General features: G+C 40.9%; 1 protein-coding gene across 3 annotated transcripts in view; it reads right to left on the reverse strand.

The window, feature by feature from the left end:
- The window catches only part of PLCE1 (phospholipase C epsilon 1), a 348,163-nt gene that overhangs the window by 190,239 nt on the left and 140,103 nt on the right, over nucleotides 1-17,821 (reverse strand). For all 3 annotated transcript variants that reach the window (XM_023226273.1, XM_031936174.1, XM_023226275.1), the window contains one exon: nucleotides 11,121-11,406. In XM_023226273.1, coding sequence (XP_023082041.1) covers nucleotides 11,121-11,406 — 286 coding nt within the window. The remainder of the gene's footprint in view (nucleotides 1-11,120; nucleotides 11,407-17,821) is intronic.

Consider the following 17,821-nt stretch of genomic DNA (forward strand, 5'->3'; position numbering starts at 1 on the left):
TTCTTCCTAATTATTGAAGTCAATAATTCTTTGACTGCCACTGCTGTAAGATGTTAGTCCTGAGATTCCAACAAGATTAATGGAGAGAGGGAAAGGGGCACAGGGACAGGAAGTGGAAGGATTTTTGTTTTTTTTTTTTTTTGAGATGGAGTCTTGCTCTGTTGCCCCGGCTGGAGTGCAGTGGCGAGATCTTGGCTCACTGCAAGCTCTGCCTCCTGGGTTTATGCCATTCTCCTGCCTCAGCCTCCTGAGTAACTGGGACTACAGGTGCCCACCACCACGCCTGGCTAATTTTTTTGTATTTTTAGTAGAGAGAGGGTTTCACCATGTTAGCCAGGATGGTCTTGATCTCCTGACCTCGTGATCCGCCTGCCTAGGCCTCCCAAAGTGCTGGGATTACAGGCGTGAGCCACCACACCCAGCCGGGAGGATCTTAATGTATCAAACTAGTGGAAGTCCCTGACTGAAAGGTAAAGGTGCTCTATTTTTCCACTTTGAGACAGCACACCATTATGATAAGGGCATACCCTTGTGGATCAATGCTTCATTATAAGAAAGTGTCTCTCGTTATCTGGCAACCTTTCAGCTTTATAGGCAGATGACCTTTGGTGGCACTGAAGGCAGAAAAGCAGGCATGTTTGTGTTCCGATTGTTGACCTTCTGTGTCAATCCACAAAGCCTCATGGCTGTAGAATTCTGGACAATCTAGGCTTGAGTTACCAATTCTTGACTTGTGAATAATGATCAACTTGTTGGACATTTTCTTCTAGTCTCTCCTAGTACAGGCGACTGCGACCCCCATCTCATAATTATAACCACTTCCAGAAGAGGAGCACTTTGGTTCTTTCTTACATCCTAATAGACTAGGGAGGGGGATGAAAGACCTATGTAACATTCCCTTTTCCCCAATTATTTCTTCTTATGATAAAATACATACAACGTAAAATTTACTATCTCAACATTTTTAAGGGTACAATTCAGTGGTATTAAGTAAATTCATATTGCTGTGCAACTATCGCCACCAGTAAGCTCCAGAACTCTTCATCTGGCAAAAGAGAAACTCTATAGCCCGTAAACACTAACTCCACATTCCCATTCCCCTTCCTCATCCCCTGGTAACCACCTTTCTACTTAAGGTCTCTATGATTTTGACTACCCTAAGTACTTCATAAAAGTGAAATAATACAGCATTTGTCTTTCCCTGTTCCTTTTTCTCTACCTTTACAAATTCCGTATAATCCACTTCAAACATGGTTTCTCTTACGGAAGAAGTTATTCTTTTGAACTTATTCCCTTTTCTTTATATCTGAGGAAAAAATTTAAATCTTGTGCTACCTCCTTCTACCTTCATACCATTTATAAACAACTCGTTAAAAAACATTAGGGAAAAAGTTACTGGGGTAATTCTATGACTCTTTCATATAGGTACAAGTTTTGAAGTGTAATTAGCCATAGTAAAAGCTACAGCTGTCAACGTCTAAAATCTCAGAAATGGGTAAAAGTCCTTTTTGAAATCTCCATAAAAGTTTTAACTCTTTACTCATCTTTAATAAAATTATTGCTCTTCAACAAGGAAAGTCTTCTAACTCACTTGTATTGCTTTCTCTTTGAGGCTAATTCTCAGTATTCCAATAATACTGCTTTCCTCTTTATTTCATGGGAAATGTGCAGATTACAACTGTGTTATGGGTTACAGAGGTTTTTGAGGTCTGGAAACCAAATCACAACATTTAATACTGCTTATCCAGGAAAGTGTTCTAAGCTCTATATCGCTCCTGGGAAATGAACCTGTAGAATATAACCCATTTATAAACTGAAGACTAAGAGTGTATTATATATTCCCCAATAGATAAATGTTGTTGGCCAAATCTATGCCACAGGACACATACTGAAGAAGAAAAAAAGCTGACAACCACATCACAGCAGCTGCATGTCCTCCTGATCCCCTGGCAGAGTACATGCCCATCAGAGCTCAAGACCCCACTAACCAATATGCTGATCCTACAGATTCTGTAAACACTCTTTGACCTTGAAGACCCACCTCTCTTTTTTTTTTAGTTATGTTTTTAAGTTGACAAATACAAATTATATATATTTGTCATGTATAACATGATGTTTTATAATATGTACACATTGTGGAATGGTTCAATGGAGCTAACATATGCTTTACTTCACATGCTTATCATTTTTGGCAGTGAGAAATGCATCTAGTTTTCTAATGCATTTTCTTCCACTGCATGTTAAAGGAATATGTTTAACTGAGGCATGGAAAGACTTTGAAAACCAAATGGGAGAGGATGCTGAAATTGAAAAAGGTTTACAAGAGAGTAAATCAGAACTACAGAAATAAGCTTGGAGCAGAAGACAACCAGCTAATTGTATTATTCAGCAGGAGTTTCTAGAGGGTTCTCAGAAATCATCAAAGAGCTGCAAAACAAAAAGATAAAGAAGCTTCCAACTCTTGCATAAAACGCCAATTTAAAGATAACACATTAGCTGACAGTCTGGTGAGTGTCAGAGCCAGAAATATTGATCTATGAGGCTCTATTTCGAACAGGGAAGTGCAAATACAATTGAAGTCAAATTACGATCAGGGCCATAGATGCACACACCAGCAGCCTCATTTCTCTCCACAGATCTGTGGAAGACTGGAGGCATGCCTGCCTTGGCTGGGCAGCCTGGAGATCCATTTCTTAACAATTGATGGAGAAGAAAGAATGTGGCTTTTACTGACTTTTATTTGTTTGAGGTTTCACATTTCAGGCCAAGCCATTTCTCATACAGAACATTAAATTGCTATCCAAACTCTTTGTACACTTAGGAGCCACTTCCACATTATTTGGCAATTATTTCTCTGCAGTTTCCTATATTATTATTATACTTGGTGCATGAAAATCTGGCCTCCTCATTAAGAGGATGAACACCTTAAAGGCAAGTAAATTGACTTACACTTCATTAGGTTCCTGCATAACACCTACATACTGCTGACCACAAAATGAGTAAATAAAAACTATATATATTTGTCATGTAAAACATGACGTTTTGAAATATGTATACCTTGTGGAATGGTTCAGTTGAGCTAACTAACATATGCTTTACATACTTATCACTGTTTGTGGTGAGAAACCCATCTGGTTTTTTAATGCATTTTATTACACTGATTGTTAAAGAAATATGTTTAACTGAGGCACATAAAGACTTTGAGGCCATGTGCAGTGGCACACACCTATAATCCCAGCATTTTGAGAGGCTGAGATGGGCGGATCACCTGACATCAGAAGTCTGAGACCAGCCTGGTCAACATGGCAAAACCTTGTCTCTACTAAAAATACAAAAATTAGCCAGGCAAGGTGGCGTGTGCCTGTGGTCTCAGCTACTCAGGAGGCTGAGGCACGAGAATCACTTGAACTTAGGAGGCAGAGGCTGCAGTGAGCCAAGATCATGTCACTGCACTCCAGCCTGGGTGAAAGAGTAAGACTGTATCTCAAAAAAAAAAAAAAAAAAGGGAGGGGGGCGCACCCAAGATGGCCAAATAGGAACAGCTCCAGCCTCCAGCTTCCAGCGTGAGCAACACAGAAGATGGGTGATTTCTGCATTTTCAACTGAGGTACCAGGTTCAACTCACTGGGGCATGTCGGACAGTTGGCGCTGGTCCGTGGGTGCAGCCTGACCGGCGAGAGCTGAAGTAGGGCGAGGCATCGCCTCACCTGGGAAGCGCAAGGGGGAAGGGAATTCCTTTTCTAACCAAAGGGAATTGAGACACACAAAACCTGGAAATTTGAGTAACTCCTACCCTAATACTGCGCTCTACCAAAGGTCTTAGCAAATGGCACACAAGGGGATTATATCCCACACCTGGCCCAGAGGGTCCCATGCCCACAGAGCCTCCCTCATTGCTAGCACAGCAGTCTGAGATCTAACTGCAAGGTGGCAGCAAGGCTAGGGGAGGGGTGCCCACTATTGCTGAGGCTTAAGTAGGTAAACAAAGCCACCGGGAAGCTCGAATTGGGTGAAGCCCACCGCAGCGCAAGGAGGCCGGCCTGTCTCTGTAGACTCTTCCTTTGGAGACAGGGCATAGCTAAACAAAAAGCAGCAGAAACCTTGGCAGAGGTAAATGCCCCTGTCTGACAGCTTTGAAGAGAGCAGTGGGTCTCCCACCACGGAGGTTGAGAGCTGAGAACAGACAGACTGCCTGCTCAAGTGGGTCCCTGACCCCTGAGTAGCCTAACTGGGAGACATCCCCCACTAGGTGCAGACCGACACTTCACACCTCACAAGGCAGGGTACATCCCTGAGACGAAGCTTCCAGAGCAAGAATCAAACAACACCACTCGCTGTTCAGCAATATTCTATCTTCTGCAGCCTCCGCTGCTGATACCCAGGCAAACAGGGTCTGGAGTGGACCTCAAGCAAACTCCAACAGACCTACAGCTGAGGGTCCTGACTGTTAGAAGGAAAACTAACAAACAGGAAGGACACCCACACCAAAACCCCATCAGTACGTCACCATCATCAAAGACCAAAGGCAGATAAAACTACAAAGATGGGGAAAAAGCAGTGCAGAAAAGCTGGAAATTCAAAAAATCAGAGTGCATCTCCCCCTCCAAAGGAACGCAGCTCATCACCAGCAAAAGAACAAAGCTGGACGGAGACAGCTCATCACCAGCAACAGAACAAAGCTGAACAGAGAATGACTTTGACGAGTTGAGAGAAGAAGGCTTCAGTCGATCAAACTTCTCAGAGCTAAAGGAGGAACTACATAACCAGTGCAAAGAAACTAAAAACCTTGAAAAAAGAATGGATGAATGGATAACTAGAATAATCAATGCAGAGAAGGTCTTAAAAGAACTGATAGAGATGAAAACCATAACACTAGAACTACGTGACAAATGCACAAGCTTCAGTAACCGACTCAATCAACTGGAAGAAAGAGTATCAGCAATTGAAGATCAAATGAATGAAATAAAGCGAGATGCGTAGAGAAAAAAGAGTAAAAAGAAATGAACAAAGCCTGCAAGAAATATGGGATTATGTGAAAAAACCAAATCTACGTCTCATTGGTGTGCCTGAAGGTGACAGGGAAAATGGAACCAAGTTGGAAAACACTCTGCAGGATATCATCCAGGAAACTTCCCCAACCTAGTAAGGCAGGCCAACATTCAAATTCAGGAAATACAGAGAACGCCACAAAGATACTCCTCGAGAAGAGCAACTCCAAGACACGTAATTGTCAGATTCACCAAAGTTGAAATGAAGGAAAAAATGTTAAGGGCAGCCAGAGAGAAAGGTCGGGTTACAAATGAAGGGAAGCCCATCAGACTAACAACAGATCTCTTAGCAGAAACTCTCCAAGCCAGAAGAGAGTGGGGGCCAATATTCAACATTCTTAAAGAAAAGAATTTTCAACCCAGAATTTCATATCCAGCCAAACTAAGTTTCATAAGTGAAGGAGAAATAAAATCCTTTACAGATAAGCAAATGCTTAGAGATTTTGTCACCACCAGGCCTGCCCTACAAGAGATCCTGAAGGAAGCACTAAATGTGGAAAGGAACAACAGGTACCAGCCATCGCAAAAACATGTCAAAATGTAAAGTCCATTGATGCTAGGAAGAAACTGCATCAATTAGCGAGCAAAATAACCAGCTAATATCATAATGACAGCATCAAGTTCACACATAACAATATTAACCTTAAATGTAAATGGACTAAATGCTCCAATTAAAAGACACAGACTGGTAAATTGGATAAAGAGTCAAGACCCATCAGTCTGCTGTATTCAGGAGACCCATCTCACATGCAGAGACATACAGAGGCTCAAAATAAAGGGATGGAGGAAGATCTACCAAGCAAATGGAGAACAAAAAAAAGCAGGGGTTGCAATCCTAGTCTCTGATAAAACAGACTTTAAACCATCAAAGATCAAAAGACACAAAGAAGGCCACTACATAATGGTAAAGGGATCAATTCAACAGGAAGAGCTAACTATCCTAAATATATATGCACCCAATACAGGAGCACCCAGATTCATAAAGCAAGTCCTTAGAGACTTACAAAGAGACTTAGACTCTCATACAATAATAATGGGAGACTTTAACACCCCACTGTCAACATTAGACAGATCAATGAGACAGAAAGTTAACAAGGATATCCAGGAATTGAACTCAACTCTGCACCAAGCAGACCTAATAGACATCTACAGAACTCTCCACCCCAAATCAACAGAATATACATTCTTCTCAGCACCACATCACACTTATTCCAAAATTGACCACATGGTTGGAAGTAAAGCACTCCTCAGTAAATGTAAAAGAACAGAAATTATAACAAACTGTCTCTCAGACCACAGTGCAATCAAACTAGAACTCAGGACTAAGAAACTCAATCAAAATTGCTCAACTACATGGAAACTGAACAACCTGCTCCTGAATGACTACTGGGTACAAAAAGAAATGAAGTCAGAAATAAAGATGTTCTTTGAAACCAATGAGAACAAAGATACAACATACCAGAATCTGTGGGATACATTGAAAGCAGTGTGTAGAGGGAAATTTATAGCACTAAATGCCCACAAGAGAAAGCAGGAAAGATCTAAAATTGATACCCTAACATCACAATTAAAATAACTAGAGAAGCAAGAGCAAACACATTCAAAAGCTAGCAGAAGGCAAGAAATAACTAAGATTGGAGCAGAACTGAAGGAGATAGAGACACAAAAGCCCTCCAAAAAATCAATGAATCCAGGAGCTGGTTTATTGAAAAGATCAACAAAATTGATAGACCACTAGCAAGACTAATAAAGAAGAAAAGAGAGAAGAATCAAATAGATGCAATAAAAAATGATAAAGGGGATATCACCACCGACCCCACAGAAATACAAACTACCATCAGAGAATACTATAAACACCTCTATGCAAATAAACTAGAAAATCTAGAAGAAATGGATAATTTTCTGGACACTTACAGTCTCCCAAGACTAAACCAGGAAGAAGTTGAATCCCTGAATAGACCAATAGCAGGTTCTGAAATTGAGGCAATAATTAATAGCCTATCAACCAAAAAAAGTCCAGAACCAGACAGACTCACAGCCAAATTCTACTAGAGGTACAAGGAGGAGTTGGTACCATTCCTTCTGAAACTATTCCAATCAATAGAAAAAGAGGGAATTCTCCCTAACTCATTTTATGAGGCCAACATCATCCTGATACCAAAGCCTGGCAGAGATACAACAAAAAAAGAGAATTTTAGACCAATATCCTTGATGAACATCGATACAAAAATCCTCAATAAAATACTGGCAAACTGAATCCAGCAGCACATCAAAAAGCTTATCCACCATGATCAAGTGGGCTTCATCCCTGGGATGCAAGGCTGGTTCAACATTCGCAAATCAATAAACGTAATCCAGCATATAAACAGAACTAAAGACAAAAACCACATGATTATCTCAATAGATGCAGAAAAGGCCTTCGACAAAATTCAACAGCCCTTCATGCTAAAAATGCTCCATAAATTCGGTATTGATGGAATGTATCTCAAAATAATAAGAGCTATTTATGACAAACCCACAGCTAATATCATACTGAATGGGCAAAAACTGAAAGCATTCCCTTTGAAAACTTGCACAAGACAGGGATGCCTTCTCTCACCACTCCTATTCAACATAGTGTTCGAAGTTCTGGCTAGGGCAATCAGACAAGAGAAAGAAAGAAAGGGTATTCAGTTAGGAAAAGAAGAAGTCAAATTGTCCTTGTTTGCAGATGACATGATTGTATATTTAGAAAACCCCATTGTCTCAGCCCAAATTCTCCTTAAGCTGATAAGCAACTTCAGCAAAGTCTCAGGATACAAAATCAAAGTGCAAAAATCACAAGCATTCTTATACACCAGTAACACACACAAACAGAGAGCCAAATCTCGAATGAACTCCCATTCCCAATAGCTTTAAAGAGAATAAAATACCTAGGAATCCAACTTACAAGGGATGTAAAGGACCTCTTCAAGGAGAACTACAAACCACTGCTCAGTGAAATAAAAGAGGACACAAACAAATGGAAGGACACACCATGCTCATGGATAGGAAGAGTCAATATTGTGAAAATGGCCATACTGCCCAAGATAATTTATAGATTCAACACCATCCCCATTAAGCTACCAATGACTTTCTTCACAGAATTGGAAAAAAACTGCTTTAAAGTTCATATGGAACTAAAAAAGACCGCGCATTGCCAAGACAATCCTAAGCCAAAAGAACAAAGAAGGAGGCATCATGCTACCTGACTTCAAATTATACCACAAGGCTACAGTAACCAAAACAGCATGGTACTGGTACCACAACAGAGATATAGATCAATGGAATAGAACAGAGTCCCCAGAACTAATACCACACATCTACAGCCATCTGATCTTTGACAAACCTGACAAAAACAAGAAATGGGGAAAGGATTCCCTATTTAATAAATGGTGCTGGGAAAATTGGCTAGCCATAAGTAGAAAGCTGAAACTGGATCCTTTCCTTACTCCTTATACGAAAATTAATTCAAGATGGATTAAAGACTTAAATGTCAGACCTAAAACCATAAAAACCCTAGAAGAAAACCTAGGGAATACCACTCAGGACATAGGCATGGGCAAGGACTTCATATCTAAAACACCAAAAGCAACAGCAACAAAAGCCAAAATTGACAAATGGGATCTAATTAAACTAAAGAGGCTCTGCACAGCAAAAGAAACTACCATCATAGTGAACAGGCAACCTACAGAGTGGGAGAAAATTTTTGCAAACTACTCATCTGACAAAGGGCTAATATCCAGAACCTGTAAAGAACTCAATCAAATTTACAGGAAAAAAACAAACAAAGTGGGCAAAGGATATCAACAGACACTTCTCAAAAGAAGACATTCATACAGTCAACAGACACATGAAAAAATGCTCATCATCACTCGCCATTAGAGAAATGCAAATCAAAACCACAATGAGATACTATCTCACACCAATTAGAATGGCAATTATTAAAAAATCAGGAAACAACAGGTGCTGGAGAGGATGTGGAGAAATAGGAACACTTTTACACTGTTGGTGTAAAAACTAGTTCGACCATTGTGGAAGACAGTGTGGCGATTCCTCAAGGATCTAGAACTAGAAATACCTTTTGACCCAGCCATCCCATTACTGGGGATATACCCAAAGGAAGACAGTGTGGCGATTCCTCAAGGATCTAGAACTAGAAATACCTTTTGACCCAGCTATCCCATTACTGGGGATATACCCAAAGGATTATAAGTCATGCTGCTATAAAGACACAAGCACACATATGTTTATTGCGACACTATTCACAATAGCAAAGACTTGGAATCAACCCAAATGTCCATCAGTGACAGACTGGATTAAGAAAATGTGGCACATATACACCATGGAATACTATGCAGCCATAAAAAAGGATGAGTTCGTGTCCTTTGTAGGGACATGGATGCAGCTGGAAACCATCATTCTCAGCAAACTATCGCAAGAACAGAAAACCAAATACCACATGTTCTCACTCATAGGTGGGAATTGAACAATGAGATCACTTGGACACAGGAAGGGGAACATCACACACTGGGTCCTATTGTGGGGAGGAGGGGGGAGGGATAGCATTAGGAGATATGCCTAATGTAAATGACGAGTTAATGAGTGTAGCACACCAACATGGCACATGTATACATATGTAACAAACCTGCACGTTGTGCACATGTACCCTAGAACTTAAAGTATAATAATAATAATTAAAAAAAAAGACTTTGAAAACCAAATGGGAGGGGTTGAGGGGTTTAATCAACCCATGTTGATTAACTCATGGGATAAGGCCCTGGCATAAAATCACAAGCATTAAAACAATGCCAATTCCACATGCCAATCTCAGCCCAACTTCCTGAGAAGAGTATGATGAAGAATGCAGGCTTGGCACTCTCTAGGAGCCACATCAGAGGGGAGAAACCTTGAATCCTGTGTGTAGGGAAAACAGCTTGCCATCTAGAGACTATAAACTCCATGAAGGCAGGAATTATGTTTTGTTCTCTTTCCAGCACCTAACATCTAATAGGGGCTCAAAAAATGTGTTGAATGGCTGAAAAACATGAAGCCATTAGTTTCTTGGATTAGTGTTCCCACATCTTCTGTTATTCTTCATTCATTTATAACCAATCCCCTGAAGTTTGGGCGACTACAGAAAACAAACCAACTTGGCACCCAACATAATACACAAGGAGGTTATGGTATCCCTCTTAGGCCTGTCTAGGGGTGTGTATGGGGGTAGGAATGGAGAAGGCTGAGGATCAAGGAGGCAGGTCACTGGCCTGCTGGCTTTGGGTCTCAGGACTTGCTATGGAGGGACAATAGCCGCTGGCAGATTGAGTTCTGGCAACCCCCAGGCAATGGAATGCTGCTTTGCATGGTCCCTGTCTGGTTGGCAGCTTCCTGCCAGGGAAGGCTGCCAAGCAGCTTATGACAGCTGCACAGTGTACAAATTTCCGAGGTTCTTTGATTCACTGCCATTTCTGACCTGCCTGTCTGCTGCTCATGGGAAGTAGCTGGGAAGTTCAAATACCAAGGGATCCCACTTTCCATTGGCTTTCATTTTTCAGTGGGATACCTGCCTATCTTGTCCTTTAAGATGGGAGTAGCTGGAAGATGGCCTGTGGCTCTTCTGGTCAATGGAGACCTATTAATTCTGTGTATGAAGGAGATCTACATTTCACTCTGCTCCCAACCACAGTGGGTTTTCAATATGACTGCTTGACCATATTTGTTTCCTAGCATCTTATCATAGTAATTGACATTTGTCATAAACTACCACTAGGAGAAACTACCTGCCTGAATCATTTAAAAAAAATTAAAGATAGCATTTTAACCATTTACTTCGTTTGAAAAAGATTTCAAAATTTTAATGATTACTATTTGGAATGTTGACACCTTAGAGGATTTTAAGAAGGGAGCACATTTTTATATTCTCTTAAAGAAGCGACTTTTACTTAAAGTCGCTGAAAACTGAATTCAATTTTCCATCAGGAATGCATAAATCTTAACTTAGATCCTTCTCTCTAGTCAAAGATAAAAAGTTTAAAGTGAAATTTCAGGCATTACCTTTCAGCATCATTCGTCCAGTGGATCCTCCAAAAGTACTGAGAAGGCCACTTCTTGCTCCCAAAGACGTGGTTGCTTCTAGGAGAGAACCAGTGATGTACTGCGATATTGAAGTCCTTTGGAGGGTGGCGCGATACTCATATACAGTGTCTCGGACACATTGCTTTAAGCATGGACCAACACTTATTCTTCCATGGGCTGTCTCGGAGGCTGGGAGCTTGGTGAAGAAATGGAGTAGAGATCCAACTGTATTTTCTGTTTCTTCTCTTCTCACTGCATTGTAGATCTGTGAATAGCACGAAGTACAGGAAGTATTAATCTAGTTTCTTAGGAAAGCAAATTAACTTGTTGACAAAATGCCAAGATGACTTATTAAGAAAGAAGGCTCAGATGCTCCAAGTGCAAACACTCTGAGCACTGGGCTCATGCATTAACCTGAACATTCTACAGACACCATCTATTTGGAAAAGCTCTGTGTAGTTATAAAATAGGTCATTCAAACAACTCTGCTATCAAACAGAGAACTTACAAGTCATACCAACCAAAAATACATTCAGCTCAAATTTCTCCTCCTCAGCAGAGCAAAGCTCTTCTGCAGAGAGATGAGGGCAAACCTTTCCTTCTTGTTTTCCTGGACACTCCTGAATGACTGCCCCGGGTCTGCCTCCCTCCGTGGAGTGTTTCAGCCTGACTTTTATGGGAAATCTTTTCTCCATGCTTAAACTGAAGTGAGGATGAGAGGGTTGTGGGGAAAGAGAACTTCCCTATTTCCCCCTTGGGCATAATCCTTCAAACTGTCAGCTGAGATCGAAGTATTTGAATCATTTTTTCTCTTCCTCCTCCCTCACCTCCCATATCCAATGTTGACAGATCCTGCTCACTCTTCTTGCCCCATCTATGTCACTGTCACTATCCTGGTTTCTTCTCCCTTTATCACCTGAATTCACCAAGCATTGTCTCAACAAGATTGCACTGTTAGGACGGGTTCCTAACCATGTCTCCAATCTATTTCAATGCAGTCATTCAATGTGCATGTGTATAGACCTTGCTCTGTGCAAGGTACTGTGTTGGAAGATGTGGGGAAAGTGCAAGGGGCAGCACACACCTCCTGTGCTGCTGCAGGATTTCACAATCTTCGATGAGGCCTGAAAATGATAAGGTTTGACGTTATTGAAGGGAGGACTTGGAATTTGTCAAGCATTCTGAGAAGCCAGAGGCTTCTGGATAGTGTATAAACAAACAGGGGAGACACATAACATGCAGTGAGGTAATCCAGTTCTCTGATGGGGGAATAAAGTTGTATACATTGTGCTATCTCTATCTTGTCACCTTGAGCACCTTGCCTTGGCTGACTTGTCATTCATTCATCAAACCAACAAATAGTTACCGCTTATATACCAGAAACTGTGACAGGGCTGGATAAATAAAATAGCTTCTCTCCTCAGAGTCCACAGTCTAGTAAAGAAGACAGAAAGAAAAGCCAAGAGCTTAGAGTAGGGTGGAAATGAAGGTCACCTCCTTCAGTGACATTGACGAATGGCCAGGGAGTAGAAGACTCTCACTGCCCTGCGGGCCATGCATGTGCCCCCATAATGTTGCATCCTCCAAATCTCACTCAAGAGGGCCTCTCTTGAGCTGTGCTAGGTCCTTGTGATACCCCAGAATGCACTGAGTTCTATGATATTCAAACTGTGTAGACCCTAACTAGATTTTGTCTGTCTTCCTCTGTCTAGTGGTATATATTTGCCACTCGAAGGCACAGTGTGATTCTTACCTTTAATTCTCTGTCATTAAATTCCTAGTGGCCTGCATGGCCATGGAGATGGTGTGCTGGGACAGAAAGAGCCCAGGTTTGGGGTCAGGTACATGAGGTTGTACACCTGACTCTACCTTCACCAGATAGAGAGCTGGTCATAAGTGTGAACAAGCTGAGTTGAATGTTTCAAGACAGCTCCTTCCTCTGTAAAATGGGGATAATAATACTTCTTAGGGAGACTGTGAGATTCACTAAGATAAACATGTAATATACTCAGCCTAGTGTCTAGAAATGATGCTTTTTACTGTTGAGCAAGTCTATAAAAGAGAATACACTCTTTTATCCTCAGTGAATAATAGGTGGTTGTATAACTATAGACCACAATCTATGGAATGCAATGTGATTGGAGTTATGTCCTTGCTCTTCTGTGTTTCTGGGCAATATTATGCTAATCTTATTTGGGTGTACTGTGAGGACAAGTTGGGGTAGAGAGCTGCAGATCTCAAGACATAGTTTTATTCTCTTGGCTCCAAATCATACAGGCTGTCTCCAACACAGGAAGTCCCATGCAAGTCCTTCAGAAGTAACTGCTCCAGTTGTGTAAGGAAAAGAACTGACTGGCAGCTTGATGGCTAAGGAAGGCTTAATAGGGAAAGCAGGATTTGACCTGTGCCTTGGAAAGCGGGCATGTCTAACTGGAGCAGCTGGGGAGACAACTCACCGTGCAAGCAATAAGGACAGCCAGTGGAGGAGAGCGTTTAGAGCAGGGAGTCAGCGTAGGAAATAACTGGGGAATGAGAAAGCCAGGGAACAACTGGGGAATGAGAAAGATCAGTTGGCCTGATAAAGGAGACCTGGATTGTTAAAGCAAAGAGCTTTCACCCATCAGAGGAGGGCACCCCTTGATTTTTTTTTTTTTTTTTTTTTTTGCTGGTTTGTTTTCAGCAAAGGAATGATGCTAAAACGGTTTTGTCTTAGAAAGATTACTAAGCTGGCAATTCCTAGTTCCTGATAGGTTGGCCTACTTTCTTTACTTGCCAAGCTGCTTTGCTGGCTCATTGTGCATTTGCTCACTACCATGTGCATTCCAGTCTCCACATCAGGCCTCCATAGATTCCCAATGACTCATTCAGTCTCTTATCCAGCTTTTCCAAGGTGTTTTCCTCAAAACATTTACAAGGGATTGTATGACCTAAGGACTCCTTAATCATGAAAGTTTTAAAAATCTCAGTAAATCTCTTCTCCTTCTGGAGATTTACATTGCATAATAGAATATTAAAGACAATTAGAAGGGTCAGAGTAAAGAAATTATTTTAATTTGCTTAACTGAGTATTTCCCATGTTATTTGATCATTTTTTAAAAGAACACAGCCTGTAGATGTAGTGCTGTGCCAAATAATTAATTTGCTTTAATCTAATAGCCTTTTCTTATTCCCATTTCTTTGACCTCTGCAGAATCTCTGAAATAGGCAATCATCCATCCTTCTTGAAGTCTTTCATCTCTTGTCATCTCACTGTTCCATCTCTGCCTTATTCTGTGTCTCCCCTTCCACCTCGGGCCTTCAGGACAGTTATAATGCAATAGAAAGGTGCCAACAAGTGCCTAATGTAGGGAGGTCACAAATCAATTGACCATGGACCAGATTCAGGCAACAGACCTGTTTCATCTGACATACACTGTTTAAATTCAGAAAAGTTTTACATATACATCTGAAGTTCCAGCATCTCCTGAATAATGAAACAATCTGGTAACACTGAGCATTCCTACATAGTATCAAATGGCTAGATCTTCTACTGTTAGATGGGGCATGAGTTCTCCACTGGATGCCAGTGTCCACCATTCTTTAGTGATCACACCTGGCCAATATCTGGTCACCATTAGTATATGTGTGTATATATGTTTGTTACCCTGTCTTAATAAAATACAGATATGGATGTAGATATTTACAACAAACATGTACTGAGCTTCTCCAATGTGTCCTCTGTGTGCTCTTGCCTGTGCTAGTTGCTGAGGATAGAGAGAAAGCCATAGTCTCTGATATCAAAAGGTATTGTAAATCACCTCTGAGAAACTATTAATAAACATATATAAATGTTATGTATATATTAAGTAATATTTCAACATTGTTTTCAGCCACATTTCCAAGCCCCCAAACTTGTCTGAAGAAATAAAAGATGAAGTGCTCTACGAATGAAGCTCGGAACTTCTGTCACCATTGCCAATACCCTCACCACAAAGAACCAGAAAGAGATCAAAAGTTACTATGAAGATCTGGAATAACGCATTCCAGTCACACCAATCCTGGATGAGAAAAACTCAAGGTGCTTTGTTGGAAAAATGCTGAAGTGTGGACAAAGCGGTGGTAGATATGGCAATGTTCAGGGAACCTGTCAAAATCAAGGTATTGACCAGGCACAGTGGCTCACACCTGTAATCTCAGCACTTTGGGAGGACGAGTTGGGTGGATCATGAGGTCAGAAGATCAAGACCAGCCTGACCAACATGATGAAACCCCGTGTCTACTAAAAATACAAAAATTAGCTGGGTGTGGTGGCATGTGCCTGTAATCCCAGTTACTCGGGAGGCCGAGGCATGAGAATCGCTTGAACCCAGGAGGCGAAGGTTGCAGTGAGCCGAGATTGCACCACTGCACTCCAGCCTGGCGACAGAGTGAGACTCCATCTCAAAAAAAAAAAAAAAAAAAAAAAAAAAAAAAAAAAAAAAAAAAAAAAATTCAAGGTATTATCTCTTTCTAGATCACTCACTTATGAAAAAGAAGAAATCATGGAAAAGCCCACGTATAGCGTATGAAGAAGAGACAGTAGAGAACAGTCATTACAGTTATGGCTCTGGAGCATTGGTTTGAATTCCAGCGCCCATGCTTCCCAGCTGTGTGACCTTGGGTAAGTTGCTTTGCCATTCTGTGCCTCAGTTTCCTTTTCTCCAATATAGAATATAATAGTATCTGCTTCATAAGGTTGTGGCTAGAATTATAAGCTTTGATAAATGTAGTATGATTAGAACAGCATCTGGCACTTAGTAAATGCTCAACAAATACTAGTTTATATGATGACAGTGATGATGAGGAGGATTGTGGCAGGCTACAAAAATGGCCACGAATTATTTCCTTCACTGACACTGGGCTGGAACTGTGATTGCCTTAACTAATGGAAATTTAGCAAATATGATGCAAGCAGTCTTGAAAAATACCTGTACATTGGAACTTGCTCTCTCTTGTTGCTTTTGGGCACTCTGCAAAACTGCCATGTAAGGAAGCCTGAACTAGATTGAGGGAGGAGGAAAGACCATGGCCCAGTCACCCCTGTCACCTTGGCTGATAACTTGCCAACAGCCAGACACATAGTGAAACCATCCTAGATTTTAGATCATCCACGTGCCAGTCCAACTGCTGCCACAGATGCATGAGAAAGCCCAGCAGAGATCAGTTGATCCAGACCAGAACTACCCAACCAATTCACAGAATCGTGGACTAAATAAATGATTGTTGTGAAAAGTCAGTAGGTTTTGGGAGTGCTTTGCGACACAGCAGAAGTTAACTGATACAATGATGATGTGTTTGGAACCATAATAAGTATTTTAATTACATAACAATTGAATCCACACACTAATCTATAAAGTTGATTCATTTTGTAGATGGGAAAGTAAGCCTAGAGAAGTAGAGAAATACAGTCAGCCTTACACACCTAGTAAGAGGCTATGCCAGGATAGAAACCCAGATTTCTCTAACTCTGTGGTCCAGCTTTATCCACTGCACTATCCATTGTCACACTCAAAGCCCAACAGTGGGATAAGATCACACTGTTAGGGGTGATCTTGGCAAGAGGTTTAGGTGATGTTTACAATGCTGTTGTTATTGTTTTTATTCATAATTCCTTTTGTGGTCACTCTCAATTACTTTTGAAAATAGTCAAGTTAAGTCTAATGAATAACCAAATATGCTTCCTTTATGTAGAGATTTATAGTTTTAAATTATACAGTCACAAATGAGAGAAACTCAAGGTTTGGATGGAAAGTGCTGAAAACTAGACAGACTACTGCCCTACATAGGCCAATATCTTTTTTGAAACAAAATCCAACACATCACAACATGGCATCCACACTTGCTAGACAGCTATGTGAGCATTCATTTATTCAACAAGTGATTTATATTTACTGAGCACATACATTGTGCTAAGTCCAACTGCTGGTGTTCTACCAGTGAGCAAGATGAGCTTCATTTTCATGGGAAAGGCAAACAATAAACAAGTAGACCAAATAAATTAGTAAAAAATTGTAGGCTATTATATACTGTCAAGATATATTTCTGCAGGACTTGCTGAAGTCATTGGGAGGAAAGGAAAGGAGTCAAAATTTTTATATTTGGTCATTGCCAAGTTTTTAGAGATTTAGGCTTTCTATAGAGAGCTACATAGATCAATGCTGCAAACTGTTAATGAATGCTTTTCATGGGATTACGCTCCTCCCATTATGGTAGGTGCTGTGGCCTGGAGTGGTTTGGGCAAAATGATTTGACATGATAAAGTGACTTAGAGAAAAGCAAGCAATGCTTAGATAACGCTTGCATAAACACTTAAAAAGGCATTTGCAGTTCCTCGTGACTCATGAAAGAGGGATGCCATGTAGAAGCCAGTACTGGGATGTGGAGTTTAGTTCCGAAACAAAAGAAAACAAGCATACTGAGGCTGAAGAGGGTTGGGGTAATTCAGATAGAGACAAAGGCAAAGACTTGCATGCACTAAAAGGCATGAAGCAACCAGACACACCACATCCACAGCACTCACCCAGAAGGAAAGCTCCTTGGAATAGCCAGAGCTTTTCCTTGACTTGACTTCTACTAAAGTCAAAAAGGGTATTGTCAAGGGGAGTCATTTTGTACTTGCTCTGTTTCAGAAGCTATCTTTTTGAGATCACTTATGAAAAATC

Source organism: Piliocolobus tephrosceles, chromosome 9 (genome assembly GCF_002776525.5).
Source record: "Piliocolobus tephrosceles isolate RC106 chromosome 9, ASM277652v3, whole genome shotgun sequence".
NCBI lineage: Eukaryota > Metazoa > Chordata > Mammalia > Primates > Cercopithecidae > Piliocolobus > Piliocolobus tephrosceles.